At 43.0% G+C, this 20149-nt stretch overlaps 1 protein-coding gene across 4 annotated transcripts; it reads right to left on the bottom strand.

Annotated features, from left to right (window-relative positions):
• Window positions 1-654: 654 nt before the first annotated feature.
• On the bottom strand, window positions 655-19703 carry PHF10 (PHD finger protein 10). 4 transcript variants are annotated; one of them, XM_075089562.1, is made up of 12 exons: window positions 19121-19703; window positions 16297-16403; window positions 15600-15730; window positions 14829-14906; window positions 13309-13442; window positions 13077-13226; window positions 11802-11911; window positions 10194-10347; window positions 7655-7810; window positions 2805-2913; window positions 2333-2521; window positions 655-887 (listed from the first exon to the last, which is right to left on the bottom strand). In XM_075089562.1, the coding sequence occupies exons 1-12, from the start codon at window positions 19619-19621 to the stop codon at window positions 802-804; spliced, it is 1905 nt and encodes a 634-aa protein (XP_074945663.1). In that variant the 5' UTR covers window positions 19622-19703; the 3' UTR covers window positions 655-801. The 4 variants fall into 4 exon arrangements, with proteins under 4 accessions (XP_074945663.1, XP_074945662.1, XP_074945664.1 ...); XM_075089561.1 differs by having other exon boundaries at window positions 14829-14912; window positions 19121-19636; XM_075089563.1 differs by lacking the exon at window positions 7655-7810 and having other exon boundaries at window positions 14829-14912; window positions 19121-19636.
• Window positions 19704-20149: the final 446 nt, after the last annotated feature.

Here is a 20149-nt window from a genome sequence, read left to right as displayed (position 1 = left end):
GTGCCCTCCACCAAGTCAGCCGTCTGTCCGGCAGCGGTCTGTCCAGTCACTCGTCACCTCTGCACATCCACGATGTGAATCAGGCGCGTTACGTCCCCGCTGTCGCTGCAGGGACATTAAGCCTTCAGCTGTTGTTACTCGTCAGTACGACATTTTCATTCCTCGTTAAAAGCAACGCAGCCTACAGCGTCTTGCACTTGAAAGTTGTTTCCTTACACCTCCCTTTAGAGCTTTTTGTGATTGATTTCTTTTCATTATTATTATCACATCTCCATGAATAAGCCACCAGCTTGCAAAGAAGATTTCTGCTGCGAGAAACTTGCGCTACACTGCAAGAAGGCCGGGCCATGCCCACTCTTCCTTGAAAGGTAGTTTTTTCAGGAGTATTTTTTGCTTTGGTTGAGTCTTTCAGAATAACCAGTTGCTATGCAAATAGCGTGTATTCAAATTGCTCTGCAGTTTTCTTCTCGCAGAGCTTACTGACGAGTGCACTGGAATAAGTACGGTACTATAATTTTATACAAACAGCGCATGTACAATTTAAATTTTGTTACTGAAAGCCTTTTTAATTGGGAATTGGGCTTGTCTGTCTCTATCTAGACACCTGACAGGATGTGATTAGTCACTTGTATCACAAAAAAAAAAAAAAAATCATTATATAGCCAAAATTAAGTTTATTTGGTAAAAAGAAAAAAAAAAAAAGTGGTATTATTCCTCTTAAGAGTGGTTGGTTAAATAGCACCAAAGTATCACTTTAATTTGTGCAGTTAAGTTTTTGGACAGCAAGTTTTTTGGGGTTTTTTAGCCCTCCTTGCTGTTTTTCCCCCTTCTTCCTCCTCTTCTGGGTACGGGAGGGTCTTTCTGACAACAATCACAAATCCAGCGACCTAAGAAAAGAAAGTTATCAATTATTGGGAAACTACCTTTGTTACTTACTCATCCAGTTACGCACCTTTCACCCCTCTAATGGGTGCTCACCTATTTGCAGTACTTCCTTTAACATAAACCTCCCGTGTGTTTCTTTACAACGTTCACCTTTTTTAAAAAGTACCCAAAGCAGCCCCTAAAACTGACGCTCCGTTGCGGCCTCGTTGCACGTTAACAGCTGGCTGCGCTCATCTTTGTGGGCCTCAGGAAGTGCCGGCACCGCTAAGGAGGTGGTTGTTAGGGAAGAACTTGACTTGAGTTTGCGAGTTACATTTTCACGTGGACGGCCGCGGTTTGAGGTCTGGGAGGTTACACGGAGCAGGCTGAATGGCAGCCGGGGAATGCTGCTCTTCTGCCACAGGTATGGGGTCCCGTTCCCCACACCCGCGTCGGTTGTTTCGGCGCGGTCAGGCAGCACAGATTAAACTGCTGGCAGGGGTTCATCACCGGACCTTGTACTAGAACTGACTCACGGAGGGAACAATAAAGGGTAGAGCAAAGAGCATTTAACTCTATTACAACAGCCGGAATCACGAAGGCTGCTTTGGTAATTTTCTAGTTTTGTAGGCGTATAATCTGTTTTGTTTAGATTCGGTCCTTGGGTCAGCCTGAAACTGCACTGGGCCACAGAACCTGTGCTGAGGCGACAGCTGGGGCCGGCGCTTCCCAAAGCGGGCACGTACGGTCTATGTGAAGCGCTGCGGTCACAGGGAATACGGTGACCGCACAACTTGCAGCCACTGAATTAATGAACTAACTTACCCTGGCTCTAGTATTACATCAAAAGCATCAGTACTACCAGTTATTTATACGCCTGAAACTTTCTGTACGCTGCCTCGAGTTGGCCAGGTGATACGAGCGGCCGGGTAACATAAAGGTACAGGTACTTCACTTCCAGCTTTGATGTTTAAGAAAAAAATAGGAAGGAAGGTGTTTAAAAAGGTGTTTACAAATATTAAATTGAGCGTACTTTTTAATTTAAAAGACTGAAGTAATAGCACAAACACTTTATTAATGTGAAAGCTATAGTCCAGCAATATGCAGCAATACAGCCTCTTTACAGGTTTCTTTTACAAAAAGAGTATTATTCTCAGTATTCTGTGGATATGGAAAAAAAAAAAAAACACCTAGTTCGGAGTGAATCTGTTCGGATTCTGTTGCAAAAGCCAATTGTATTTCCTATAAACTGCCAGGTTCTCCTGCGCACAGCCAAATATTCAGGAATAAATCTTATTAAAAATGCTGAGTGCTACAGTGTGAATGCTTCCCTGCAGGATTGCTTACTCCTCCCCTCCACGCGTGTTTCAAACTATTCTTTCAAAAGCAACGCGTACGTTAATTCTGACCGAGAAAGCCCAGGACTCGGAGGCGGTGGGAAGGGAACAAACAGCTCTTTCTTTATTACCTGAAGGGATAGCGTCAAGCCCCACACAGAAAGTGTGATAACCACGGTCACATACATCACAGAACATCATTTCTTCTTCGTGGTGAGGCTGCCCGCATATAATGCATGTTTTACACTCCATACATTGCCAAGGGTAAGTCTTAATCATAGCAACAAGCTCCGGGGTCATATCAAGGCACGAAGGGTGGCCTAGATTAAAACCAATATTATTACTTTTATGTCTGAAATGAAATTGAAAATTAGTTAGACTGACTGCTTTTACAGAAGCTGAAGCTTAGCTCACCTCCTGGCGAGATCCCACAGCGCACCGCACGTGCTAGCACACGTACGTTAAATCGAGATGGAGTCTTACCGAAGGACAGAAAAGGCCACTGAACCGTTGGTAGGCAAGCGCAGTACGCTAAGTATTTCCACAAAAAGAGCTCTCAAACAAAGTCCCTTAGGAATCCGCTTAGTGTTTGCAGATACTTACCGCTGTTGTCACACTGGGAGCAATGTATAAGAGCTTCAGCTTTTCCTTTCTTGTTGGACTCCTTACCCTTCAGACAAATTCCACATATAGCATTTGGAATGACCTTTGGCTGGAAGGGTAGAAGAGGGCTATAAATTCATTCCAGAAGAATTTACAGATTTAAAAGGAAATGTCACATATCTCCCTAACTCTAAAAATTAACGAACTGCCTGTTACGACGTGTGAACCCTAAGACAAAGGACAGTAACTGACAAGCAGCATAACGACAAGAAGTCGTAGATGAACTACACAAAATCTTGCATTTGGCACGCGTCGTGAGTTAAGTAAATCAAACTGGAGCAAAAGCACGTACTCGTTTCTTCCTATGAATTCATCAGCTAACAACCCCCTCAATGTAAATCAAATGTGACATGGCATTAAGAATTCCAGGATCTTTTTCCAACATAGAATACTTTTTTATGAATCTCCACGCAGATTTCCTGTTTACAGAAGAAATTAAATACAATTTTCCATTTGCATGACGTGCCTAAATAGAGAAAATGAATTACAAAAGCAATAAACTTGGTTTTTATATCCTTAGTCTGAAAACAGCTGGTTAGCTATGCTGCGCATGGTGCTCTGTTCTACCATTCTTGTATCCAGTCATAATCGCTCTAAGAAATACGCACCCTTGCATTTAACTGGAGTTTTACATTCATCATCTTTCTAACTGATCATCTGGGGTGTATTTGGGTGCAGGAGATCCATTGAAAAGGCAAGAGAGAAACAGCAGGCTGTTACAGTGAGCAACGTTTGTGTACGTATTCTGTGTCCCAGCACAAGAGATACACCAACGGAGCTTTAGCCCGATGAGAACCCAGAAAGAGGTAACGCATCACGGATTTCAGAAACGCTTCAGTGTTCTATTGTTGACCTTTGACCTCTGCGTAAGGAAACTAGCAAGAAATGTGGTTTAAAATGAAGACGGGACTCACTGGTGTTGCATCGACTAGTGCCAGAGTTCAAAAAAAAAAAAAAAAAAGCTGCTGCGAAGACGCAGCTGGCCGAGGGGGTTCGAGGCACAGCCGGCTTTCTAAGGAACCGAATGGCTCGTCAGTAAGGAAGAGCAGCCCCAGTCAACTACCGACCCCATGTGGGGAGAACAATGAAGTTTTATTTATTTTAAAATTAAAGTGAACACAGAAATATAGATCTCTAAAAATTACCGAGATCTTTTGCAATTCAGCTGATATTTAAGTGTGTGTTTCCCCGGCCAGTTTTTTCTAGCACCTAGCAAGGATGCATTGCTTTAAGTTTGCTTAAGTTTGCAACCTGTATCTTAAGTTAAAACATTGCTACAGTCTGCTTCAAATTGTCTCCTCTAGAGAGTTTTATTTAAGAAAACAAAACACCGTACCAGATGTTTATCGGTGACTTCCTTCAAAAGATGACAGAGGCGTTCGTACAGACTTTTTTTTGCTTATTTATTTAAAAAAAAAAAAAAGCAGAGTCAACCTGTTTTATACATAAATATAATAAAACAATAAAAGAAGTCTAACATTCACAAACGACTCTACAAAATAATAAATATAATGGAAGCAAAACCACAAACTTTTACTGTTAACTACTCTGCGTGTCCTACATGTATACCTTTATACACCCTGCTCCTCCCAACAAAAGTGGCACATGCTTAAGCCTCGTCAGCGTCGCAGCATTTACCCTTCCGTTGTTTAGGCTACATTCTATTTTTCCTTTATTGCGGCTTTATCTATTTCTACGTAAACCAAGCCTTTCTAGGATAGCAAGTGCACTTTTCTAATCAGACGTCTAATTTTGTTACGGATTTGTGTTTTACTGCCTCTAACGTACAGCAGGATATTCCCTCGCGCGCCGGAGCGAGCTGCTTTTCGGTCGCTGTCCCTGCGTTAGGGTATGGGCAGTCACACACTGATACACCTAATTCTAGAGTTAGACACTGATATAGAGGCATTTATTAACAATGCCTCCATCTACACTTACTTCACTAAATTGTGTTCATTAGAAATCGTGCATGTTGCGGGAGGGGGGTGGGGGTGTGAGGTCACAGCCTGGTAATAATGAAGTTCCAACAGTAGGGGAGTATTTTTACAAAACTGAAAAAAAAAACAACCCAATAACACAAGGCTATTCGCATTTCTAATCAGTTCAAGTCCTACCACCATAGGTGGCTTTTAGAAACGCGATGAAAAGCCTATCAAATCCAAATGGGAAGTCACAATATCCCATCTGATTAGAGTGAATTTTGCTTTCTACGTCCTCATTTTACTGGGGTGAGGAAGGGAGAGGAAATGAACGCAGGGTCCAGCTGACGACTGCCTGCTCTCTAAAGCTTTCGCTTCCACGCTGCTGCGCTGCAGCTCCCAAAGTAGGCGTTCCGACTACACCATTTTTATCAGGTCCTATTCTGAATGCAAAACGTACGGTGACGCGAAACAGAAGCGTTGTGAGATAGAGCTTCTCGATACATTTGGTTTATGTGCAAAAAATCTCCTGTACTTTTAACAGTACCCTGTGTGTGCAATTGCAGTAGCCAGTCCTGCAGCAACAGAGACTCGCTGCTCGTAACGTGACAAAATGTAAAACACGCGATAACTGTTCTTTGTTAAAGAACTGACAATAAAAATGGCTCCTTATAAAATACATTATTTCTTTTACTCAAAAATAACTCAGTGGAAATGTGTGACTCCTGTAACACTCATAACGTGGCTATAGCTATACATTTGCACGTTGATGCCATAGCAGTTATCCTTCAATTTTAACTACATGTAACCAAAAGATTACTGTCCTACAAAAATAGTCAGATATTAGAGAACAATACAGAACAAAAGTATTACAAAGCTTTAGAATTCACAGGGACATTTGAAATGAGTTAAGCCTTCAGCTCAAAGTGCCTTAACATTTAGGCACATACGGTATAGCATTATCTGGTGTTTTTATAGACCAACAAGCAAGAATCTGTCTGTCTCACCAGTTAAAACAGCTCATGTAATTGGGTTTACTCAAAGCGTTTAAACGTTCCCACAAACAAGAAAGCCGATCCTCTCTCACCCGCCCAACACGACACCGCTTTTGACTTATCAACAGCCTGACGGCCGATGCAGGCGGGGGAGGCTGACACTGCAGCGCCGTGATTTTACAGCAACACCTTGTTCCTAACACAGTCGGTGATTGTGAACCAGTAAGGAATCGCTACGGGGATCCATTTTCAAAACGCAACGCTGCAGACTACCTTTATTCTTCTACGATTAGAAGTTCAGAACTTTTTGCAACAAGTTCTGCTCCATCGGTCCTCTCTTTCTGCATTCGTAAGGCCGTTACATAGATTGGACTAATGAAACACTGGCATCTCACAGCTAAGCGCAACTTCTGTAAACCAGCGGCACGCAATCTCTAATGTCAAGCTAAAGCTAAAAAAACCCAAGTCAAGCTCCATCTTTGGATTTCACGTTCGTGGGAATACTGGTGCGTATTCTGTGTCTACAACAATTTGCAAAGTTACATATGAAAAAAAAATATACATATGGTACCACAGTCTGATTCTTCATAGTTTGCATATTTCTTAGGAAGTTCCTAAAAAGAGAGAACGCAGCCGGAGCTTGCTATCTGGTATGAACTTGTACAGATACTGTATGTAGAGAAAATTTATCAAAGCTGTCCAATTCTTACTGGAAATTAGCTTCTTAACCTAAGTTATAGTTTATTTCCTGTTAACTTGGTAAATACAGATAGTAAATCTTTACGACTATAAAGCGCAAGCCATCAACAGCTCGCTCTTGCTGAGACAGTTTCTCAATACATAAGATCTCGTCACTGACAAAAACGTTCCTTTTTCCACAACCTCTCTTAACCAGCACTCCTGATTGCTAAAAAAACCTTATCTTAGCGTAGTGTTTTCCCTCTTTACGGGTCTGTTCCTGCTCCCACGTAAGTCCATGGAAAATTCTCATGCCTTTCAGTGGAACAGGACTAGGCAACGATGTGCTTTAAAAGTGTTACATTATATTCAGATCCTCTCTTAGTGCGCAGAACAACAACACATAAATAATGCATGTCGATTCCCATTTCTTCTGAAAAGTGTTTTTTAACCTTGATCTTATTTTTAACCTTAATTTTTGAAATTATTATACAGTAATACTGATGATTCGGATCTTAGGTTTGGCAATCACTCCTTGCCAGTTGAAATGTCTTAACATCCTCACCAAGGTTTTAGCTTGGATAAAAGCATATTGCCCACAAACATTTCTACATAGTATGAACTACATAAAAAGCCATTTTCCATATACTGTTTAAGTGGTTACATAGTGTTGCCTGTACAACCGTAGTAAGCTTCTTGCCTTCCATCCTATACATCGTAACACCTCAGGATGAAAGACCGTATTTAAAATGAACGCCGTAACAATATGTTCAGCCACATAGCTGCACTTTACAGCACTGATCTCTTGGTATGCTGCCATACTAAATAGTAGGGGGGAAAAAAAAAAAAAAGGATGCTGAATGCTCGTTTTGAACTGGCGAGTAATTCTGACTGCTATGTTAAGGCAGACAGAAAGATGTAGAGTTCCAATGACAAATCCACAATGGATCTTTCTGATGTCACTGCCTGGGAATCCGAGAAGTTCACAGAAACAGAGGCCACTGTGTAGCTAGGGTAAAGGAAAGCCCCACACGAAATAAAAGCAAAAAGGAAGCGAGGAAGCAAACAGATGGAGCACACAACAGGAGAGCAGCTAGTGAAGTACAGCAAGCAGAAGTTCCATATTACTGAAAAAAACAAATGTTTCAGGGAGAGGCTGGTCAGTAAAGAAGTTCAGTCAGGGGCTTTTTTCTTCTACCTTGTACCCAGGAACTGACTTGGATAATACAGAACGTTTGGAACCATCTTTTCTTGGAGTAGCACTTTTGTCTCTTGTTTTTTGTCTTCCCTGAAAAGAATCCTCCTGGTTGTCTGTGGCGCAATCACCTTCAGATACATTGCCAGACGAATTGTCCTATAATAAAAATACCATAGCTATATTTTTTATTTTTTGGATAGACAGACAAGTCTTTCCTATGCCCCTTAGGGCCAACTGAGGTAAGAGAAGGATACATCTTTCCTTCTGCAAAAGCACGGGGTACATCACAGGCTAGAACAGCTTTCCTCATAACCTTCATTATCTATAATCTCTCATGCGAAGAGACTGGCATCAGCAATAGCAGTCATGTTTTCCAGCTGGTTTGATACCAGAGTGAGGAGCACAACAGAGTAATTCTTTGAACCATTTTCCTTTAAGTCAGCAAGAAATCCACCATATGCAAGATGCTGTTTACAAAGTAAAGGGCCAGCAAAAAGTTAAAAGTGCCCTTGCCATGCATTTAAAGTGTACCGCCAAACAGCACTGCCTTGAATTAAACATGTGAAGGTTTTCTCTGCCACCCTCATCTACTATTATCACCAGGAGCAATCTAAATATTTCATTTGGATTGCAGCAGCAGAATGCCATCAAAGGCAAAACACATTTCAATATTTAATACAGAACCAAACAACAGAATTTATGCTGCAGTTAAAGCGGGTTTTTTTTTTGAGGAATGAGGAGGCAAGAAAGAGGGGAAGAGGTTCAAAGAGGGTGAGAGATCAATGTAAGCATAATTAAGAGCAGCAGCACAAGATTTTTCTCAGAAAAGCATTAATAAAGGCCTCCAAAAAGCTCCAGAAGAAAGCAATGCGATTAATCACATTTTTTACAATAAAAACCAGAAGGCCAAATAACGGCGGTGCCCTTCAGTAGAAGGCACTCAATACAAACAGAGTAGTAGTCAGCCTATGCCCCAGAGCCTAAAATCAAAACAGACGCAGTGCAAAGGGAGGAGTATAACACAAAAGCAAAGCAAACTGTGTGGCAACAAGGAACGGTATGTTTCACCGTTATTTTAGGGGAAGGGTTATTTAGGACAGGCCCATTAAAACCCTACAGGGCAGGGAAATTGCGACCTGACTCCAACAGTGGGGAGGGGGGAAAAGGCATATTGTAGGACTCACCAGGGAGATCTGAGGAACAGTAGGTAGCCCAAAACTGAGGAACGAGGCCTGACAACTGCCTACCTTTGTGGTCAATAGATGTTTTTCCCCAACAATATGCCCCAATGACTAGCAAAGAATCCCTGCTCACTTGACAGGAATCTCATTTTAAGTTTTCCCTACACTTTTCCAACACAGGGACATTCCCCCTTCTGCATTCTGTCACCAAAAAGACTTCTGTGAAAAATGGAGGGACAGTCTGCTTGGTCCAGTTACTTTGCTTTACCATTAAGGGGAATGGAAGTCAGTGGAGAAGGGAACTGGGAAGAAATGGTTAAAGACCAACTGTAAAAAAGCTGGAGTGTGATTAAACCAACATTTTGAGTTGACATTTAGCATGCCAAGTTGATACAATTTCTTTTTCTCAAAAAAATGTAAGCAGAAAGGGTGTATTAACAGCTATCTCTCCCCCATTAGCCTTCAAGCTGACCCCTTCCTTTCTTCTTCAGTTATGAGTAGCTTGTGAATATTCAGACAAAATACATCTTTATGTGGCAAAATTTAGCATTATATATACCCACCATCTAACACATTCGTCAACCGAACTAGAAACTGTTAAGTGAACTTGAGATTTTCTATTCTGTTTCTCTTAAAATTAGGGTAAAACTTCTGGAAAGTGGTTGTCACCAACATACCACCTACACCAAATAACCAATGGTTGGGCTGTGCTCAGACAGCTCACGTGGAGCTCGGCTGCTCTTGAACGCTTAAAACACCATCAAGGTAGGCATGCGCAAGTTTCCCTTAACTTCCAGGAACAGTTAATTTTGCGTTTGCATAAATAGAACACAAACATCTTTTTAAAGATGTATGGTTGCGCAAAAAAAACCTAGTGCTTTTTACCTTCTCTTTGAATTGGAATAGAGTAACTGTATTGAGTACTTCCTGCTTCTGCGTCACAAGAAGAAAAAGTTATCAGGCTACCAATATTTTTGCTTTAGTGACAGATTCTGTGGGACCTAGACAGCAAAATGTGCTGCGACCTGAACTACAGCGTTCATTCCCCTCAGAAACACTAGCAACTTCCCCTTGGGGAAAAGGGCAAACGAAGAGCTGCGGTTGGGAAGATTCTTCAAGATTTCTTTAAAAAGAAGGAAGAAAGGGCCTGAAATTTCAAATCTTTACTTTAAAATGGATCAAAACTGAAAGCTGGAGAGCGACATTACAAAATAAAGTACCAAAAAAGGGAGTACGCTTTTAGTTTATGATTCTCCATCATTTTGCAAATGTTAAAAATTCTACTAAGAAACTACTGAAACCAACAAAAGCAAAGGGAAAAGATTTTTTTGGTGAAGAATACTTTCAATTTGTCTCACCGAATTGCCTTTGGGTTTCCGTTTTTCATCACCTCGCCCCTCCTCTGCATCATCTGAATCTCCATCACTGTCTAACGCAGGCAGCTCTGGATCCAAAGGAGGTTCGTAAAGAGCTGTGTTTAATGGCAAATAACGCAGTTCATCTGGAGAGTATCTGAAGTTAATAAGTAAATAAATAAATAAAATTAATTCACGTGTTCTTTATACATAAATATTAAGTTACACAGGATACAGGGACTTCAGTGAGAAAGATTAAGAAAAACTCCCTTTTTTCATGAAGGCACATCAAACTGTGCAGCTCTGAAAACAGCGGAAACACTACTTTCTCCTCCCAAATGTGATTCCATCTAGTAACTTGTCTTCTTTGTTTAGCAGGTACTTGTGGAACAACAGGAAGAGTATTATTTGCAATGTTACAAACCTACAAAATCATAAGAGGCCATGGAACCACTGAAACGTTTTAGCCACTTCACATTACCACACCCAACAGGCTACGCGCTTTGTTTATAAATGTAAAGTGCCCACGTAGCATGTGCACAACAACTCAAACCCAGGGCTCACACTGGGGTCCAAAGCAAAGTAAAGAATATAGGTATATGTCTGAGATCCTTGATTATTGAAGGAGAACAAAAAAATGCATATAAAAATAGGATTTCAGAAGAATAGGAAGATCTAATCACTTATTGTCAGAATCGGCTCAATATGTGTAATCTGCCCCTTTTTTTTAACCTTAACTACTACAAGAAAAGGTGGAAGTCCTCTCACTATTAAGAACAAGCATTATAAGGACTAGGATATTATTTTGATGCGTATTTTGGAAGGCTGTGTCCTTCATTAAGAAGGATAAGCAGTTTCACTTTCAGCTTGTAAGTGCAAAATAAACCAGATATCTAGTATTTTTCATTCAATTAATTTAATAAAATTGAAGTCCTTCAAGAATGTCCCGTAACATGCGGATTTGGGGTGAGCTGTACGCAGACACACTGGAATGAGCAGAATATGCAGATAAAGAGCTCCTCCAAAGAAAACAGCGCATGTATAGGATGAGTACCATCCCTGTTGTATGGTAAGATGGTAAGGGTTAAGCAACAATTTTCAAATCAGTGTGTGTTTGTCAAATGGGAGCACGCTACTGGTAGTCTTAAATTTGTGTAGACAGTCAAGTACACATCCAGTGTTCAACTCCGCCCACAAGCCCAATTTTTTGTTTTTTTTTTTTTTAATTAGAAACTTTTTTTTAAAGTGAAAAAGGACAGTAAGACTGTCACACGGAGAACACGCGATCACCAGCCAGCATTACAAGAGTCTATTATAGCAACATTAATCTTAGCACACACACAGAGGCAGATGATAAGTTTACCCCAGCAAATATCCAAGCAGGCCAAATCTCAGGCACGGCAGTACAGCAGCAGAGACAGTGCTCTTGCACCCAGTACTGTTTTGTTGACAAAAGCTGTCACGCTACACATCTATTTGACTAGCAAGTGTCTTAAGCATAAAATTAACTCAAAAGCTTACAGTAAACACACTGAAATGTTTTCCATCTGCTAGCTGTAGAGCAAATACATCAGCACAACAGAACCGGTAGTTAGGATGCTTTCAAAATACCTTTTGTAGTACTCCTGGAACTGGCCGGGTATGAGAGCCACTGGATAAGGACTAACCTTTGTTCTCTCTGTAGGTAAGATTTTGTATTTTCCTTGAGGCACCTGGATAATCTGTATTGTTTGATACAAAACAATGATGTTTTTGTTTCACAAACAAGCTTTCGAGCCTTCCTCACCACCTACCCCGAAACGTTTTTGTAACTAGCCAGTTTTATTGAGTTGGAACAGCTGCCTGAGTTCTCCCATAGGAAATCCAATCCACCAAAACGGTAAGACATCCCACTCACCAAGTACCATTACGGATTAAATCCAATCGCTAAGCATCCAGTGAACTGAATGCGTATTAGGTAAGACTACTTCTAACAGTATATTATGCCAAATAATTTAAGAACTGAAATCTAACAACTGAAGCAGTAAACATTAACTCTTGTTACTGGCATCTTTAGCATGAGTTATCATTGTTGGTCCGTATCAGTAGAAGGTAGCAAGAACATGTCCATCCAATTCTGAAACTAGACTGTACTATAAAAAAATCCCATTAATAATTGGAATATACAGAAAGGAGAATCTTGCACAGAAGCCTTCCTTCCCTTAGAAATAAAACTCATTATCCACTATCTTGTCTCTACCATGGATAACGTAAACTTTCCACGAGACTGCCATGTAATAATTTGCATGGGGTAGATTTTTGCCTTACTGTCTTTACGCAAGCAGAACAGCCCTGCCGCAAAATGCAGCTAATGCAATTTTTTTTTTTTTTTTTTAATCGGGCACAGAAGCATGAAACATATCTAATATAAAAATAACAACACCTAACGAAAACAAGGGCATAACACTGACAGGCAGCACTCTCTTAGAGGATAAATATTTTACTTATTTACTCTAGGTATTGTTCAGGCAAAATTTTGGAGGTGTTCCAAAAAAGAATTAGCCATTTGTATGAACAGATACAATAGCAACACAAATTTCTTAGTAACCTAAACATCCCTTAGTTTTATGCTACCACCAGCAGATTAAAGACATGAAAGTAACACTGACATTTTTAAAGCTTCCCGAGACAAGTATTTGAAGTTTAAAAAAGGTTTACACATTAAATATATTTGAGATTATTATTTTTAGCAGTATTGCCCATTTCACAGCAAAACTGTTTAAGTCCCTACATGACTGAAACAAGACTAATCAAAACCCTTGATAATAAAATGGTACCAAAACCAACTTTACTAAAACAAGCAAGGAGCAACCTAGTGACATTGATAAGAAACTTAAATCTGCCTACATGTGTCTGTAAATCAAAATAGGCTCTTCTTTCTTCCATCCGCTCTCGGTTTAAATTGCTGTTGAATTCTGCAGCTTTCTTGGCAGCTTTTTTAATATATTCTGGAACTTTACTGGCTTCTACTTTCTGTGTGTTCTGCTGCTGCATTTGCTGGAATAAAAACAATTTCATTAATTGTTTTTCCTCATACTCCACGTTACAGATCTGGTTCGCTCATGCGCTAGTTACTTACAGAGTACTCTTTGTAATGATCTGTTATTCGCTGTCGTTCTTTCTCTTGCAGTATAACAGAATACTCAGCGTGTTTGGCAGGGTATTCTTTAATCATAAGATCAATTACTTCATCGCTACGCAAAGCTGTTAGACCTAAAACAGAAAAAAGCGATAATGATGCTATCTGGCAAAACTACCTGTGGGTTATTTATATCCCACAATGACCAGCTTAAGTTTTTGAGCAGCTGAAGACAACAACCTACTGTGCACAATGCTTCTCTCTCAAGTAGAAGTGAACTTGTGCTGTTCAGCGTTCAAGGCTGTTCAGGAGCTTGCTTCCACCCAAGGAGGCAAGGCTCATTCCCTCCCTTGCTTACAGCTACAGACCCCTTCACACTGACTCAGCCACCAACTGAACTCCCCTGTGAGGCGCAACCTTTGTTCTAAGCAGGACCTGGAGAACTGTTAGTTCCCATTTCCAGCACTGGTGAAGTGTTCGTTTCATTAACTTGCAGAACCTTAAGTGAAATTATGAGGTTTACATAATCCTTGTGTACAAATCAAGGAAGAATTGCTGTGAGGGCAATTCAGAGCAGCAAACTGCACACAGACTCCTGACTCCCCCATTAAAGACCTTGAAGTTCATTAGTCAGAATGCATTAGTTTGCAGCTACAACACAGAACTCCTCCTTTAAAGGTTCCAACACAACTAATCTCTGAACACTGACAACAGAATGGAGGTTGACTTATGTTACTACCACTAATTATATTTATAACCTTAAAAAAATAGGGACAGTTAATTCAGTGCATGTCTCTACTGGATATGAGGCAGAATATAGCATTTTGCTACTATTGATAAAAATTAGATACTGTTCCCTCCCGCATATTTAAGTTAAAAAAAATAATCAAAAATCAAGAGAGCTGACAGGTGAGAAATAAAGGTGGTACACCAAAGACTGTCAGTATATAAACTGACATTACATTTGCACAAACCCATGACAGACAGAAAAAAAATGTGACAGGCATCATTTAATCTCTAACGTGCTTCAAGTCACATGCATTAGAAGAGGAAGAAAAAGATACTTCCAGCTCTTTCAATACAAGCCGCATCAATGACATCATTCCATTTCAAGTACATTAAAGTGCTTTAATACACACCCTTCTAACATATCAGGCGAACCATATAAGATACACTAAGGTTGGCTGAGTTCCAACTACATCAGCAAAACACAACTGATGTACTTTTTAATTTGAAAAATTATGGCGTCCTCCCTTCTAGGACAAAAAGGTGCTAAAAGTTAATTTACAACATAGAAGGGATTTTGCTGAGTAATTAGAATAGATCCAAAATTTTTTGGTTTTACAATGTATCTGGAATACCGATACGTCATGGCCAATTTACACAAATTAATAATGAACCAGTTTTCATTTCAGAATTTACATTTTCAATTGAGGGTGATGCAATTCTCTACCAATCACGCTTTCAGAGTCTCATATTTTTAATATTGTAACGAGGAACCTAACAATTTGTTTTCTTACCTAGTGTGCATTGAGTCTCTGTGATAACATTCAGTTCTCTGAGGTAGAGTTTCTCCTTGTGAGATAGATCTCTTCTTTCTAAATCTCCAAAGAAAACAAAAAACAGCAATAAAACTGTGTGTGGTTACTCAACCTCCCCCATAAACAGCGTCAAGGTATTCCAATGATTTTATTGCCGGGCAGTAAGGGTCTGTATTATACTACTATTTCTACAAACAGTTTTATAAATTATAGACGCAGACAACACTATGAAGCACCGAAGGTACATTCTTTTTTTCCTTTTAATATGCCTTTTAAAAATAAATTCCCTGACAGAAGAACCAGATTTGACAATTCTGAATAATGAAGGCTCAAATCCTAGCACCCCCCCAACTGATTTTTTAAAGTTCTTCCACAGTGTAGAAATGTTGCCACAATTCAGGGAACAGAACATACAGATACAGCTATATAGTAAGAAATCACTAACAAAATACTTACAAATAAAATTGAGGTCAGTTATCAAAAGGTACTCACTGGTCTAACCCCCAGATCAGATTTGTTTACAGACTTTCAAGCAGCAATACCAAAAAGTCTTAAATTACTTTGAAAACCACAGGATACCTTTTCAATACACCAGTAACAAAAATAAGAAGTACCACATACATAATTCAGATCTGCTTTTGCCAGGTCTTTTTTTTAATCAGTTCGCTCATGCCATAGTCAGAGACACAGATTACATCTAAACTGTATGAGGATCAAGATCTTGAGAAGAAAAACTTTAAAAATAAATACCTGGATATTTTCTTTTAAAGGAAGTCACACCCAAATATTCGCTGACTTGCTCCTGAAGCATATAGTATTCTCCTGTTTCATCTGGTGGCCACTTGTATTCTATCAAGTTTTCAGCAGGGAAATAGCTGTACCTAAGCGTAAGAACGATGTCAGAACAACTCAAAGAAGCCTTAAGAGAGTTACTTATATTTCTACAAATTCAGTAATTCCTATTTATATGTCAGTGAACAACATCTATGAGGCTGGACAAGCGCTTTGGAACACCACATCCTGTGAACCCCTTTCAAAGCCACTTTGTTACTCCCCACTTCACGCAGATTTCTCCAAACCAGCATTCATCAATATGCTGAGGGACAGAAGGCCAAGAAAGGGATATCCATGAGAGCACACAGGACAGCAGGAAAAGCGAGTGCTACAGTGTTAAAAGTCACTAAAAAAATATGTAATATTTTAAAAACATATAAGCCGTGCTTCCAGGTTGTAAATTAGATGCAGTACGTTTTGTGTCATTTTAAAATAAAATGCCTTAAAATATGCTGGGAGAAAAAGACAGCTAGCTACTCATAGGACATTGCCTCCAGTCAGAAAGATATACGAAGAATATACAGGCAAAGAAAGAAGAGCTAATACTTAAGTGTATCAAACAATACGATAAGACTAGCAATAAAAAAGTGGGAAGTGTAAAAAGTAGTATTACCCAAGGTCCTGACTAGAAGTTTCACAGCTCCGCGAACTGTCCCCTGAGCCCATACGTCGTCTTTTGGATGGCTGGCTGCCATCATTGGAATTTTCTTCTGTGTCATCCTGAAATGAAAACGAAGATAAATATTTTTTAAAAAAATTAAAAGCATTCAGCAGATAATGTAAAACACCAAAAAATATTGCAAGGCAATCCACCTGAACTACTGAGCTATTTAATAACACACTTTACAAACAACTCATAACACAGTTTATGTAGCAAATTGGTTTTTTACTATAAACTAGCTGCAGGACACAGTGGTACAGAAGGAGAACTGGATAGTTTCTCACCTGTTGCGTAGGTGGAGCACTGAACAGAGCTGTGGCTCTGACCACCAAGTTCACTGCTCCTGATGTAAAATACCTATGGCATCAGCACAGCCAGACAGCTGTAGACCCAGCAAACTTCCCCCCCTGGTGACAGTCAGGGACAAGACCAATTCACTCAATCAGGCCAGCTCTCAAAAGCAACAGCAAGGGCAGAGCAAAAACACCGAGCCCTTGCTGAGGGCTAATGCTTATAAAATCAAGGGAAATACTACCAAAAGCAACACAGGAGCTTATGGACACACAGTTAAAAATAAAAGGAATGGTATACAGTTTACAAAAAGATACGATTGCAGCAGGTGGCAAAGACCTGTCTTTTGGAGAGGGGGGAGATAAAAACTGAAGTTGTATCACAACAGATACCTTTGTTCTGAAATTTGCCTTCTCTATTACAAGGGAACATTCAGAAGTTAACTTAGAGATGTCACTATTCAGATTTCATGAGATCTATATAAAGAAAGGGAGTCTAGTACGAAGGAAAAAAAATTTTTTAAATAGAGTTCTGTAAAGTCTAGCAGACCAATGATTCCATTGGCCTTCTTGTGCTTTCACTGCTTTGCTGTCTAATAACGCCACACAGCTCCTACCTAGCGCTCACCATCAACAACTCAAAGCGTTTAGCGATCACCCTTGCACGAGTCTAACTGAGAAACAGAGGGCAGAAGTGTTCCAGTAGTAGGGGCAAGGACAAGACAGCCCTTCAAGTAACCAAAACTATAAAGCAGAGTAGTGTGAAAGAATCACATTTCCTAACTTTTGTGAAAACTTCAAGAAAGAAGAATTAAACTGTCAGAAATAAATGGATCAAGCATACAATTATGTATTATATAACAAGAACAATTACTAAGCCTACCTTGGCTCATGTCTTTCATTCTAGTATGTTTCACATATCGTGTCACTTGAAATGTAATTTTAAAAAGGTTCCAGCAAATGAGAATACATTACTTGCATTACGTAACATTTCACAGCATGATAATCAAGGCAGGCCACAGGGAAAAACCATTTGTCTCCTGTATTTTTGGTTTATTTCATGTTTTTCAGAAGTCTCTTAATTTTTTTTTCTTTCTTGTGGAGTAGTAAAAGTACCTTTCATACAATAAGAACAAAAACTTAAAAGCAAACTTTAATGAACCTGTGCTTTCTTCATGGAGCTCTACTTAAAGAATCAGGTGAGTAGCACCTCCGCTAGTACTACTAATACTACTCTTTCCTAACATTACTGAGAATATCCTGCGTAAACTTAATTAGACAAACCAAGCACCAGTCCCCAATTAAAACAATGAAACACTGGAGTATTTCATGACACAGCTTTGTCTCACGAGCAGTTCATCCCTACCTCCCACACGGAACATTAATGCACTCCAAACCTTTTCAACTGCTAGACAAAAACAGGAACAGGGCCCACGGCTTTGCTATGCCAAAGCTAGCACGAGACTTCAAACCTTTTTTAAGAGATAGATCTCAACCTGCCAGTTAAGAGGAAGTGCCTGCATCACTTTCTCCCTTTGCTTTGAAATTTTCTTTTATTAAGTCTGTTATTGTTAAAAAATGAGAGCACCTGCACCACAGGAGAGAAGAGTGTCCTCTATATCCTTGCTTTCTTATCTGCTGAAAACTTCAGCAAACTCAAACACACGGGCTCAGACTAAAACGCTCTAGGAAACGAGACAGTCCCATTGCAGAGCACTTTGCAGAAAAGTGGAAACATTTGCACTGCAATCTCAGACACACTGTAGTTCAACCACCGTTACTGTAGCAAAAATCATAACTGGGGACAGTCTTGGGGCTTTCTGTACACGGGAAGTCAAACATTGCCAAAAGCCCCTTCTCCCCTTGAAAACGCATGCTTCTGCAAAACGTCCTTACGAAATAAGGTTGCATGACGAATTCCTGGTGCGTCTATCAATTAGAAAATGTACGTAACGATCCCTTATATAATCGGAAAGGCTGAATTACCAAGACGCCTTTCAAAAAGTAACTGCCGATCTGCATCCGAGCGCGGGTGCAGGGACAGCACCGGGCGCTTGGTGCCACAAGCCCGAGCAGCGCCTTTCAGCAGGGCCTACGCAGAAGAGCCCGAGACTGGACCCAAACTTTGCCGGGCGGGCGGCGGGAGCACCGCCGGGCACGCAGCGAGCTGCCGCGCCCGGGAAGGCGCCCGACGACTTTTCGGAAGCAGGACGGGCTCCGGGCACCCAGCGGGGCCTCGCCCCTGCAACCCCACCCCGCCCCCCCTCCGCCCAGCCCCGCACCCGAAGTTCGGCCTGGGGCGCGGGAGGGCGCCGACCCTCCGCCCGGCTCTCCCCGGGGGGGCGTGAGGCGAGCCCGGGGCGCGGGGTCACGCCGGCGGTGAGGGGGGGGGGGGGGTGGGACGGGCCGGGAGAGGCCTCCCGCCCGGGCGGCTGTTGCGCCGCAGCCCCAGGGCCGCCGCGCCGGGCCCGCGGCCCCGCTCTCACCTTCAAGGACTGGGCGCCGGGCGTGGCCGGGTCGCTGTCGCAGAGGCGCGGGGACAGGACGGCCGCCATGACCGCCGCGGGGGCCGCCGCCGCCGGCTGGGCGAGGAGAAGCGCCGCCGCCGCGCGACCCGGCCTCGCGCCGCGCCCGGCTCCGCCCCCCCTCCCCCTGCGGGGGGTGGCAACGGCCCCTACCGGCCAGCTCGCGCACGAGCGCGGCGGCTCGCGCAGCTCCTGCTCCGCCCCCCTCCGGGCAGCCCGCGGCGACCCCGGCCCACGCCGCCGGACCGGCCCGCGGCCCGAGCCAACGCCAAGGCCAAGGCCGCCGCCGCGCGGGCCCAGCGCCGGGGCCCCGCCGCCGCTGCCGCCGCTGCCGCCGCGCCCTCCTCCTCCTCCTGCCGCCGCCGCCGCCGCCGCTCGGGCGGCCGCGCGGCCCGGCCGCGATCGCGGAGCCGAGCCGCCGCGGTAGCGCTTGGGCAGCAGCGCGGGGCGGAGGGGCAGCATCCCCCCGCGGTGGTGAGCGCCGAGCGCCGCCGCCGCCGCGGGAGCTGACACCCAGCAGGGCTGGGCTGCTCCGCCGCCAGGCTCCCGTCTCCGGGAACGTCAGCCGGGGACGAGCTACGTTTGTGAACCACCAGCCCCCGCAGGAGGGGTGTACGGGGGGCGGGGGGCGCACTCGGAGCGCCGGCAGGAGCGCGCTCGCCCCTGCGAGGAGGGCGCTCCAAGCCGGCCCCGCCAGCTGCGCGCCGCCGCGGGGCCGCGTCCCGCTCCCGGAGCGGCGGAGGCGGAGCGTGGCCCCCCCGCCCCCCCTGGCAGTAAAGACCCCCCGGTCCCGGCGGCGCGGGGGGCGGAGGGGGGCGCGCAGACTCGCAGGCGCGCAGCCGGGCTCCGTGGCCGCGCCCGCGAACAAAGCGCCAAGCCGCTCCCGCCGGAGCCCCCTCCCCGCTCCCGCCGCCCCCCGGCCCTTCGCCCGCGGCGGGCTGCACCCGGGCTCGGGCCGAGGGGCGCGCAGAAGCACCGCCAGCCGCCTCC

The sequence above is a fragment of the Phalacrocorax aristotelis genome, chromosome 3 (assembly GCF_949628215.1).
Source record: "Phalacrocorax aristotelis chromosome 3, bGulAri2.1, whole genome shotgun sequence".
Classification (NCBI taxonomy): domain Eukaryota; kingdom Metazoa; phylum Chordata; class Aves; order Suliformes; family Phalacrocoracidae; genus Phalacrocorax; species Phalacrocorax aristotelis.
Note: the sequence above shows the minus strand (reverse complement) of the source record. Positions and strands in the feature narration are given on the sequence as shown.